Source organism: Heteronotia binoei, chromosome 3 (assembly GCF_032191835.1).
Source record: "Heteronotia binoei isolate CCM8104 ecotype False Entrance Well chromosome 3, APGP_CSIRO_Hbin_v1, whole genome shotgun sequence".
Lineage (NCBI taxonomy): Eukaryota > Metazoa > Chordata > Lepidosauria > Squamata > Gekkonidae > Heteronotia > Heteronotia binoei.
The window spans coordinates 72,305,448-72,317,940 of NC_083225.1; the positions used below are offsets into that span (position 1 = coordinate 72,305,448).

Sequence of the window (12,493 nt, forward strand, 5' to 3'; positions counted from 1 at the left end):
TAATACAATACAGGCTGCATAACAGATGGTAATAATAATTTAACTTCTTGTGTGGCTAGGTATAGTCAAATACCTCGCTTGCTCTGAATATGGATTATTTAGATCTACTGATTGTCCCACACATGGCTTATAGATCAATTTATCCATATGTAATATCTCTCTTACTTATACAGTGATCTTAAAACAAAGGTACTATTAAATAGTTCAGAAAAAATGCATGTGCACAGTTATTGCAATTTATTCCTTTTAACATGGCCTGAGGTTGATTAACAGACCACAATTATGCATGTGCAAATCCTCCAGCAGTCAATGGGAATAAAACTGATACAGAAATGCATGGAATCCCTGACTTTAGGCGAATGTGTGAACTATTGCTGTTTACAGATACACTGATGTAAGAACCTGAGATAGAATTCTGAGGGAGCAGAGAAGCAAACTTCAGTCCCAGATATTTATGGACAATCTAGTTACCCACTAAGGAGCTGATCAAAGTAGTGCCATTGGGAGAAGCTGCATGTATATTGGAGATCTACAAAGGATTTAGTCATGTCACCACTGAGGACCATTTTCCTTAATGATAACTTTACCTAGGTACCCAACAATATTGAAATGCACTAAGCACATGATATTTGGGGATTTTTCCTCAATCAAGCACATCAAGATCTGTAGAAACAAGCATGTTGAAGCATTATACTATTGGCACCATTACTCATAATAAACAAGAAGTTAACCACCATCGTCTTCCTTGCTGCAATAATTATACCATTTATTTGTATGGTTAAAATGTCAAAAATATGACAGTATATATGGCTGTATATAATACGTAATTCAGTTCAGCATACACATGCACTGTATGCCAGCCTTATGACAACCTGTTGCATAGATGTGCAAGGCAGGACATTTTTACATAGCATGCATTTTCTGCTCTTAGTATTGAGTTATATGAAGACATGCTAGAACAATTTTTCCTACCATAGAGTTATAAGATATCCATACTCAGGAATATGCTACATAAGTTTATACCAAAGTTAGATTACTGAGGTCTAGGAAGACCAAGACCGATTTTGCACTCATCTTACTCCACCCTCATGTCGGTCTTTTCTGCGCAGCATCCTCCCGATTTCCCACTATTTGCGTCAGGGCTGCAGCAAACATCACAGTTTTTGTGCAGCAAACGGAAAGTGGTTTTTAGCAGTTTCCATTTGCTGCACGGAAACCGCAATGTTTGCTTCAGCCCTGGTGCAAATAGTGGGAAATCAGGAGGATGCCGCATGAAGACCGATGTGAGGGTGGAGTAAGGTGAATGCGAAATCGGTTCGACTGTTTTTCCTCAGGGAAACCACTCAAAGTCTACAAATAACTCCAAAACACAAAACTCAACAGGAATCAAAAGAGACTAGAACTGCTGATATCATTTTGGCAGCAACACAACCTTCATGTAACATAATATATTAACAGTTCAAACACTCCAATTTTACTCTACAATGCTGGAGATTACTAAAACACAACAACTCTGGAAATGTTGACACTTATGAAGTATTTTGCTAGAAACAGTAGGCTGAAGTTGCTATCATGTGCAAAATGGTGTCTAAATTTAAGTGAAGATAAATCCTGCATGACCAAAAGTGGTGCTCTGTATCATAGCCATTGAGAAGAAACAAACTGATATGGATGTTAACAGGATGCTGTCTGATACTGAATGACTTCTGAGTTCTTCTAGGAGGAATTCACATGCTATTGGCTATTGCCATTACAATTCACTTCCTGGAGTTTTGTATTACAGTAGCACAATATCTAATGAAATGTTTTCTACCATAGCCAGTCTTAAAATGGAAAATACAGGCATATTTTTTGTTTATAAGATGTATACCTCAGCCTTCTTATCAAAAAAGACATCTATAGGACCTGGGCAGACTGAGAAGTCCATTTCCATTTTTTTTTTAGAATGCCTTATTTGAGAAAAATGGAGTCAGGGGATTAAAGAATTCATCCAATTGATTCTGCACCAATAATAAGTTAATGGGATGGAATCCTTTAATGTAAAAGCCTACCTTCTCATGTGATACAGATTCCATAAATCATTTTTCTTCATTATAGCTCCACTCTGGAAAACAATTTATACAGTTTGTAATGTGTGAATGCACAGCTAACCATTAGAGGAAAAGAAGTTGCAGTGAGTGAGATCAAATTGCTCTTAATAAAATAGAAAATTTAAAAATCAGAAACTCATGATAGCTGATAGACTCTTTTTGCACTAAAGTACAGACATCTCTCGATGCATGTGGGAATGGAAGATGTTTCCATATGTGAATGCACACAATGTGTTCTACACATGGTTTATTTTATTATTTTATTTAATGTGATTTCTATCCCTCTGAGGTGGGCTCAGGGCAGGTTTGTACCTGCAACTTGGCTTTGTGCATGTAGCCTGGGTCAGAAAACTAGCAATTGTTCTAATCTATTCAAGAGGAAAATGGAAAGAACAGGGAGTACAGGCAATGCAAGCCCAGGCAGAATTACACCCTTCTAAATCTGTTGAAGTCACTGGGCTGTAAATAGGTCTTTGGTTAGTCATTCAGTGCTAAACACTGGAAATCTTAGCTCTAATCTCTTGCCACAAATAGACCAAAGCAGTCTTGGTGACATTCCTATTTGTAAATCCTTTAAAATTTAACAGATTAATCTTCACTATTATGAATGTGGAATATCTTGATCCCACAATATAATTGGAAGGCATATAACATAGTTAACAGGGCTGGGCTTGGATATAATTTCCCCAGGGACTCTTGATAGAAATTGCCCTGATTTCCATGAAAATAAAATGGTAGGATATAAATGTAATAAATAATTATTACCAATGCCCCCAAACAGGTTTAAGATTAATATATTAAAGCTAATTACTTGAGAATAGTAACCATCTCCCAGATGATAGTTTGCACTGTACAAAATACATGAGAATTCTTTTGGGGAAGAAATTTTTACATTTCCTTGCAAAACTTTATATGAAAAATCCTGAACCACTTCACAAAGTGTTGTCAGTATAACCATACTATGTCCACTGGTGCCTCTGCAATAAAACATAATTTTGTATTGCTTCTACCCACCATCCCAACCTAGTCTTTTGAGACAGAAGCCTTAGGACCAAGAAGTATCTCTTTCACTAGACCAGATCTAAAGTCCATAGAAAATGCATTCACATACAGTCCCTTATACACACCACTCCTCATAGCATGGATATACAACATGCAAGTACTGTACAGTTCTTTGACCCCCTCCCCCAGGTGTGTAATATGGACCATAGTAATGGGCAGGGCAACTTTTTTCATTTCTATTACAAGTTCCATAGAGAAAAATCGATGTAGATATCTATTCTTACTACCTTAATGGAGTAATCCAAAGACTTGAAACTCTATTTATTGATGAAGCTTTGTTATGGCTTAATCAAGTATTACAAAAGTACCTCTATCCTTTCCACTTCAAAGGAAAAGTAGATTTAGGTGGGTAGTGGTGTTGGTCTGAAGCAGCAGTCCAGTGGCACCTTTAAGACCAAACAAGTTTTATTCATGGTATAAGCTTTTATATGCATGCACACTGCTTCAGATACAGTAAAAAGTAGCCATTGATTCTATTTATTTGTTTACGTCATTTACAGTTCACCTTTCTCTCCAATGGGAACCCAAAGCAACTTCCAAAGGTCTGCTTTCCTCCACAATCATGACTAAGAGTGTAAGACTGGCCCAAAGTCACACAGCAAGCTTTCATGGCATAATGGGGATTTAAATGTGGGGTCCCATATTCTACCCTTGGTCTCCCACATTCTAGTGGTAGAGGGATGCCAGAAAGGCAAGATTTCAGCAGCTGTCTGTAGACTTCTGGTTTAGATACAGACTTCATAGCAGCAGCTGGTGAAAAAAGAAAACAGTAAAGTATAGCCTTATATGTAATTAGGCTCAGTAGGTACAGGTGTCATAGGATGCTTCATTTTAATAACCTGTTTAGTGGTACAACCGACTTTAGGATCTGTCTATCCTGCACATGATAAAGAGAAAGATCAGTGGTATATGCTTTGATCATCCATAAAATTTCTGAAGAAAGTGGACCTGACAAGACAGACTGGAATGAAAACCATATATTCCAGTCATTTTCTGAAGAAGACAAATACTCCAGAATAATGACATTGTATATCTCATCTGTATAAAGCACATTCCAGAACAATGAGGAATAAAGTATGAAAAACAAAATACAGGCCCATTAAAAATTATCCTTTGGGTTGTCTCCTTTTGGTTTAAGGCTATTCACTTTCATTTGCTAAAATTCAAGAAGAAAGTGCAATCATAAATCTCAACATTTATGCAAAAATAAAAGAATTTGAACAGAATAATTGTACAGATTTCACCCCCAGAAATCTCGGAAGACATAGGGGCAAGTCATGCCATTATGGATGTTGACTTCAAAACTCTTTGTGTACTTTAATCTCTGCCAGTCAACCCATTAGTAATATGGTCAGTTTGTTAGCTGAATAATGTAATGTAACCTTCAAAAACATACACGTCAACTAGAACAAGGTGAACAACCTTTCAAAAGAATGCAACTCTACCAGTGGAATCTCTTTCACCATTGAGAGTTACAGCAGAACCTATTTCAGCCAATACATAGCATGATGCCTTTGCAGACACATGCCGGGGGCAACAGCAGATTCTACTCATGGCACTGCAGACACATAGTCAATGCAGTTGCATGATACAATTGAAATAGTAGTGGTGGTGTTTTCTACAACAGATCAATGGAATCCTAACATCAGACCTCTCTAACCTGCCCTATGGCAAAACACCTTACCAGATGCATCAAGCACAGTACCAAGGAATCTCTGTGAGATGGAGAAATCAGAAATAACATTTTTTTTTTGTTCTGGTCAATACAGTTTACATCATTTGCTCATGAAATATTCAGACAAAGGTTTATAAGCATCAGCATCTCAATTTGCAATATACAGAATGGGGACAATCCAGTACAAAATTATGCTCAATTACGTTAACAGATTTCAATGGGCTTACAGCCTACAGCTATATACAAAATCTGCCTTGTGAAAACTGGATACCTATAAAATAGTATTCACCCAAGAATGCTTCATTGTGGCAGGGATTGCAGGGAATTGAAGTTCCTCTATGGGTAACAAGACAGTGGGCAAGGGGGCTGAAATAGAAAAAACCACCTCTACCTTGTTTTGCGCCACTGGAAAGCACAGGTGAGGAAGTGCAGTGGAAGAAAGAACAAGATAGAGGCTGGCAACACAGTAAACTGAAAGTGATTTCAGCCAATCTTTCTCACTGCAGCTCCCAAGCCTGGAGTTTTCTTGGTCCCACCACAGTTCCTTTCCAGGAGTCACAAGTGACCATCTTGGGGAGCATAAATAAAGGAGGGAACAGATCCACAGCCATAAGTACCTCCCTCTTATACAACCATAGTACCAATCTATAGTTTCCATATGTCTGGTCCACATTCTTTTTGAATTCTAACATTATAACTTTATATATGAATTATAACCTGCATAGAGAAATTTATCTGTAAGCAGACGCAAAGATTGTAGCATAAATATTGGCAGGAATACAGAAAAGACATTAGTCTGAATCCCAGAACTGCTAACAATATATCTTTCCACTGGGATGCTCAGCACAATGGCTTAATGTTCCATCAGTTACTATATTTTGTCAAGCGGTGCTTGAAAGAATCTTACAGAACTGAAATTTTAACGTGTTCGTACTTTAGCCAAGGGCACTGTTCTTAAAATCACTTCTGATTAGGCACGGTGAATTAGCACATTCAACTGCTCTGATCTTGTTTAAAGTAAGTTTTTGAAAACTTAATAGCCCTATAAAGGTTAGCCATGTACTAGAGCCAAAGAAGGGTTCTGGTCCCAAAATCCTTTGTACCAGTGGAGGTGAGCATCAGTGACAAGCTTCTTACTTTGTAACTTTTTAAGTTTGCCTCCATCAACAATAAGTTTGTTTCCGTTTTGTTCATTTTTATTTGCCATGGCAGATTCATACAATTATTTATTTACTGTGGTTATGTTCTATGTCCAGGGCTAGAAATAGAGGAGGTCTACAGCTACATACAATTTACAGGGACCAGTCAGATTAGGCAAGAAGGGGTGAAGAAACAGTTACCGTCCCACTAACTGTTCCTTCTACCTGATGCATTAGCTTTCCATGTGCCATTCAAACATTTAATTCCCCTATCTGCATTCTGAAGTTATGCAAGAATTATGTGTTTTTGCACTAATGTTTGAACTAGCTCACACACACATATATAAGAAAGTCTTTAATCAGCTTCAGCTTTTAAAATCAGAAAGTTTTTAATCTACCTCATATTCGCTCATGTACAGGTGTGAAACTTAACTTTGGAACTAATTCACATATAGCACAATCTTTTCACAGAAAGCATTTCAACCTAGGCATTAGCAAGAAATCAGCAGGTAGACCACATTATAAGCAGGTTTTTCACCTTGTGTATATACACTCTTGCAAATGTCCATTGCTTCCCAGCATGTGCATAGTATATGTACATGCAGATTAAAAAAACATGCAATATCATCAGATATATATCCAGCTTTTGAGCTAAAGCTCTCAAAACAGTGATATTCTCTCGTGGCTTTGATGCTAATTCCTGCACGGGAGTGTCTTCCATCTAGGGATTTTGAAATGTGTTGCCCCTAGGTTTTACTTTTTAAGAGGAAATTTACTCTTATTCAGGGCTTTTTTTGGTAGGAAAAGTCGAAAAGGAACTCATTTGCATATTAGGCCACACCCTCTGACACCAAGCCAGCAGGAACTGCATTCCTGTGTGTTCTTGCTCAAAAAAAGCCCTGCTTTTATTTATTTCCCAGCTTGTTTCACAGTTGGAAGTAGTTTTCTCATTGAAAGATTCCCAATTAATACTCAGCATAAATATTCTATTTGCTTTTACCAGTGTTCCTTCTCTGCATTGGTGTGAAAAAATAGAATGATACTTTGATCTTTACAAAAATTCTTGGTATCATATGGAACTAATAATGCTAAGCTTAAATTAAAACAGTGATGTGAACTTGAAACATAAGTACGGTTTATTTTTTTAACTAGAGAGACATTTTATTATTGAGCGCTGAAGAATCCCCAAACATATATTTCTATCCTGATACACAGTATTTAATTTCATGTGTCTAGCTGAAGCAGATCTAGAATGTTATATACACTCAACCAAGGTATTGTCCATATAATGACAATAATATCATCTACAGGCCAGTGTCCTCTCTAATAGTCAAGTAGTGCACAGCGTTGAGACAAAATGCCAACAGTGTAGGGTATTTAAGGAAGCAAGTTCTAGAACCAGAAATAGGGTTGCCAACTCTGGTCTGGGAAATTCCTGGAGATTTGTGGTGTGGAACCTGGGGAAAGGGGACCTCAGCAGGGTATAATACCATAGAGTCCACCCTCCAAAGTAGCCATTTTCTCCATTGGAACTGATCTTGGTCATCTAGAGATCAATTGTAATAGTGGGGGATCTCCAGGTGTCATTTGGAGGAGAGCACCCTAACCATAAAAAATGGTTTGTTTGTTTTTAAATAGTGGTTGTACTTTAGACAATTTATTGCATTAGGCATCCTGTAGTTGGTAGAAACTCTTGTAGGTAGCTTGCTACTGCTTTTGTCAGATAAGTCATTGTCCCGTAAGCACCACTTGGAGCACTGTCGTACAAAAAGTAGCAGATCCCCGTGGCTAGGTCTCGTTCCAGGAAACTATCAGTTGCTCCAAGGGATTTCTGGAAGGAAGAGAAAAAAGGTAGTCCAAAAATGCTGTAGTGCAACCTAACCTTCTAAAAATTAGGTACATCAATCTAACACCAATCTAACAGCAAAGCCTCATAAAATCTATCTTTAATTCAACAAATCAGTGTGTGTTCCCTGAGCCCTATTAGAAGATTCAGTGTAATTGCCAAGTATCTGAATGGCTGCACAGTTCATCCCACTGGGCCATGATGCTGCAATCACTTGAAACTCTCCTGCCAGTCATGACAGAGATACAGAACAGCACTTGCCAGATCTTATGGTATGGAAGTGAATTTGATTGCAGGGTGGGGAACCAGAGTCAGCTGCTTTTATCATTTCCCAGACACTTTACAACAGCTAATCAACCACTGCAGGAACCTTCAGATTAAGGAAATTCAATGGCAGTGTTAGCTTAAACCCCTTAACTTTCAAAGGAACAGAGTCCAGAGATTTTTCTCAAGGGGCCAGTTTAGATAACAGAAAAGAATGAGCACACATACCTGCTCCTGAAGAAAGAGTTCATTTGCTATGTGCACTATCCGATCTATGTGAATTATACCCCCAATGCTGTTCACCTCTATTTCAGATAACACTGTAAGCACAAGGATAGCTTCTACTAGCAGTTGCCTGTATTCAGGCTGGGGTACGTGGTTCAGCACTGACTCAACATGGACAGCAAACTTGATCTCACAAGCAGTCATCTGTAAGAATACAGTGGAGTTGGTGCCAAAATGGAGGGCGGGGAAATAGACAAGCATGAGCATACTTCAAAGGATCCTTGCATATATCACACTGCAACAATGCACATATCATTAAAATGAAACACTGCATAGTCTCATTCAAATGAATGGCAGGGATGCAGAAGAACAAGTTCAAACATAGGGAAAACTTCCAGTGGTCACCAGTTCCCTAAGACTTACATATTCTGACACATTCTGAAAATTTCAGGCAGAAGATATTCCAGCACCCAGAATGGTTCATATACCCATTGCATTCTCTCCCCTACACTGAACATAAGGATGGGTGGGTGGAAATGTTCCACCAACACGTTTCCTTTGGAGGAGGATTATTATCTGGGGCAAAACTAGCATAGTTACTATCTCCAATGTGGATAATCCAGGATTAGATGATGCGGATTAGATAATCATCTAATCCAGGACTTCTCATGCTACACTGGTAAAAATGGAAGGAAGAGCACTACACTACCACTGCAGACCAATGTTCAATGGGGACATAACATGTTCCCATAAAGAAGAGGAAAAGGAACATAAAAAGTGGGCTGCTTAAAAAGTCAGGGAAGGGGTTCCAATTTGCTCCAGGTCCTTATGTTACATTTATGCGGAGCAAAAAACAAAACAAATGCTGCAGTGTGTTCTTTCTGTTTACTTGCTGCCAGGAGATTGTTCTTTGAGAAGAACACATCTAATCATTGCAATCCAGGCCAAGGATCCTATTTGTACCAGTAGAAATGCTCAGATGTCAAACAGAATCACTGCGCCTCAGGAGAGCTTGTGCTTATTTAGTTTGATTTCTATTAAGAAGCAAAATTGGATATTGCCAAATTCTGACAAGCTTGTTATGAGGATTTGAGGTTTTTCAGTCTCTCTTGATACTGAAAGTAATTTATAATTTCCACGTAAATTAGATTATAAAGCCAGAAGAGATACCGGAGAACATTCTTAGCTGGTACCTTCAGCAAAAAAAAAAAAAAGAGGGGGGGAGTCTTTGTGGTCAAAAGATATGCATTATAAATTCTGTTTCTTAATATTGGTTCTATGAGAAAACAACAACAATCATAAACAAACACACTTCTGATAAATTAATATATTTAGGCAAATTAACCATATTTTGTCTAGATACTCACTAAAAAACATGTCATGAGCAACCTACACTGATGGAGATCTATTATCTTACTTTAATGGTAAAAAGTCTGCTTTAACAGTTTCTTCCAAAAAGGTGAAAGAAAGTATGCAATCCCTTCCAAACACAATCATCTAACAAAAGGGTCTCAGAGCCATTATTCACCTGCGTCACCACACTCAGGAACAAAAAATCCATATTTTCTCTCAAGATTCACCCCTAAGAGCCAAACTACATGATATGATTTCTAGCAAGTTGGGTCTGGGTTCCCTGGATGTGACTCACTTTCCCTGAAGCCACACAGAAGTTGTAGGGAGTGGCATTTTAGAAGTCTATGGGACCCAATTCAGCTTGGGACCATGATATGTAGGAGGACAGCTTCTGTCTTACTCCTGGTGCTGTTTTTCTCAAACTATTCCCTGGAAGGGGGAATTGTTAGCCTCATTTGGAACTGCTGAATCAAAACCCTGTAGACTTTTAAAATAGTGTATGGCTGCAGGGAAACAGAAATCATACTGGGAAACTGCAGGGAAACAGAAATCAATATTCTGGCCTCAGGACACAATTCTCCTGTCCCAACTCAAAAAATACGTATTGAACTGGAGTTATTGCAAGGAAGTTGAAACTTGAAGATGTGCAGAAGTGCTGTACAATGGTTGACATTCCCTGACAGGAAGTGTGGATAAACAGATTATCCAAATATGGGAACAATTCTTGGACATATAAACCAATGATCAGGAGTACTATAATCTTTATCAATACCCTTGGCACTTGACAGAGAGTGAAGAAAAGGCTTAGCAACTGTTCCTACATTCAGAAGTATGAATCAGAGGGAAATACGTAGAAAAAATTTCAAGAGGACTATCAGTGTCAGAGATGCATTACAGTTGTTAGTATGGAGTACAATATTTATTCTTGGAAATATTTCTTGATATCTAAGATTGCTCAGATATTGTTTTGAATGATAAAAAGGACTTGCAGTAGAAAAAAGCAAGAGCCCAGTAGCATCTTAAAGACTAACAAAATCTGTATGAGATTTTGTGAGTCACTGCACACTTCTTCAGATACAGCTAGAATGTAAGTCCATCTGTCCTTGTATAACTTGGAGACTGAAGTGATTTCAGATGCCAAATAACACTAGCAGGTAAATAACAATAACAGGCTTGTTTGGCTTAGGTGTGATATGTGGAGAGGCAAGAAACCTAGGTCTCGTTTCAGTCCAGGAGGATGCACTATCTTGAGCCTCACTATCTGCATATAACTCATAAAGAAACTTATTCTGAAGAGCAGCCTCAATAGCTCCCCACAAAGTATATACTGGGGTCATGATGGGGCTTGTAATAAAAAGGAGGGATTGTGCAAGATTGAGCCAGAAAGCTGGGTGGATTCAAGCCCATGTGACCTGCCATCCTTGCGGCCATGGCTCTGGCACAGAACTGCCTACCCAGAGATTCTGACACTTCCAGAACGATACTAACAATGAAATCTTCCATCTTCCTCCACATATATAAGCCTGTCTGACCACATTTGCACTGCTCTAGAAATCAAGTAGTTCAGCACTAACCCTCAAGCTATCCCACAGGCCTTGAAACCATTTTGAGAGCTGCTTCAGAATATTAACTTGCAGGAATTCCCAAGGAAGCATCTCTGTCTGAGCATACTACTGACGTAGAGTTTTAAGGCTGCTGCTTGAGCATCTGCTAAAAAAACCAATCTGCTGTATAGGCTCCTGAAGCAAGGCATATAATTGAATACTCCGGCGAGTAACAGTTTTGCCTTGGCCACAATCAATGCATTCTGCTTTGGTGACCTTTTCAAACACATTTGAAAATGGTTCTGGCAAAGATGGTGATGGCAGTTGTGGATGAATCTGCATGCCACTTTCTGGGAACAGCTAAATGGCACCTGAACTGTGCTGCTGTGACAGTTACCTGTCACTTTCTCTCTCAGCCAATTAAGGGTATTAAAAAAACCAAGGAACATTGAATAAGGGCCTAAATACATGTTACATGGTGATTGGTGCCCAGTCTGACTCTCAGTCACATGTTCAGGTGGGAACAAATCTTTAAAAACCTATCAGTCACTTCACATGGCTCCAAATGCTGCAAAGGGAAAAGAAGGGCTTCAGGGTTATCTATCATGCTGTTTTCACCAGTAGAAGAGGCCATCAGAGAGGGGTGGGACTATTTGACCCTATCTGTCCCATCCCTGGGGATGGTGCTAATCCCAGAAGTAAAGTCAGTTCACATGAACGCCCCCTGAATCACTAAAGATGGTTTCACTGTCCAGTACCTATCGAAAAGCAAGCCATCAAGTTGTTCTAAAGCTCTAGAAGTCAACAAATGCATTTCCATTTTCTATATGACAAAAAACAGAGAAAATACGTTTTGCCTCTAAAATTAGAATGTCCCATTAAGCTGTAATTATGAACACTTGGCAAGCACAGAGCCGTTAACACCCACACTGTCTATTGCTAATAATAGATTTTTCCTTCTTTTCATTGTACTCAGAAAGCAGCATTCAAATGAAACCAATGCCAAAGAAATAGTTGATATCATGAGATACAAAAACCTGAACCACTGCTTGAGGTCTGCTTATTCTCAATCTGAGTCCGTGAACTCCTGGGAAAATTGAATCTTTAATTTTTTAAAAGAACTCTGCATGCTGTGACAGTAATTAATGTGCCAAAAGCATTAATCGCATCACATGACAAATTTAAGCAAGTTTATAAAGAAAAACAACAGTAGCTATGGAACTTGAGCTCTAAGGTCAAACTGTTTGCTATAGATGACAAATACCTGGTACAGTAAAACCTAGGGCATCAAAACA

General features: G+C 38.6%; 1 protein-coding gene across 5 annotated transcripts in view; it reads right to left on the minus strand.

Annotated features, from left to right (window-relative positions):
* Nucleotides 1-7,079: 7,079 nt before the first annotated feature.
* PHKA2 (phosphorylase kinase regulatory subunit alpha 2) overlaps nucleotides 7,080-12,493 on the minus strand; it is a 72,012-nt gene continuing 66,598 nt past the window's right edge. For all 5 annotated transcript variants that reach the window (XM_060234034.1, XM_060234031.1, XM_060234035.1 and 2 more), the window contains 2 exons: nucleotides 8,305-8,505; nucleotides 7,080-7,797 (listed from right to left, as the gene is read on the minus strand). In XM_060234034.1, coding sequence (XP_060090017.1) covers nucleotides 7,624-7,797; nucleotides 8,305-8,505 — 375 coding nt within the window. In that variant the 3' untranslated portion in view covers nucleotides 7,080-7,623. The remainder of the gene's footprint in view (nucleotides 7,798-8,304; nucleotides 8,506-12,493) is intronic.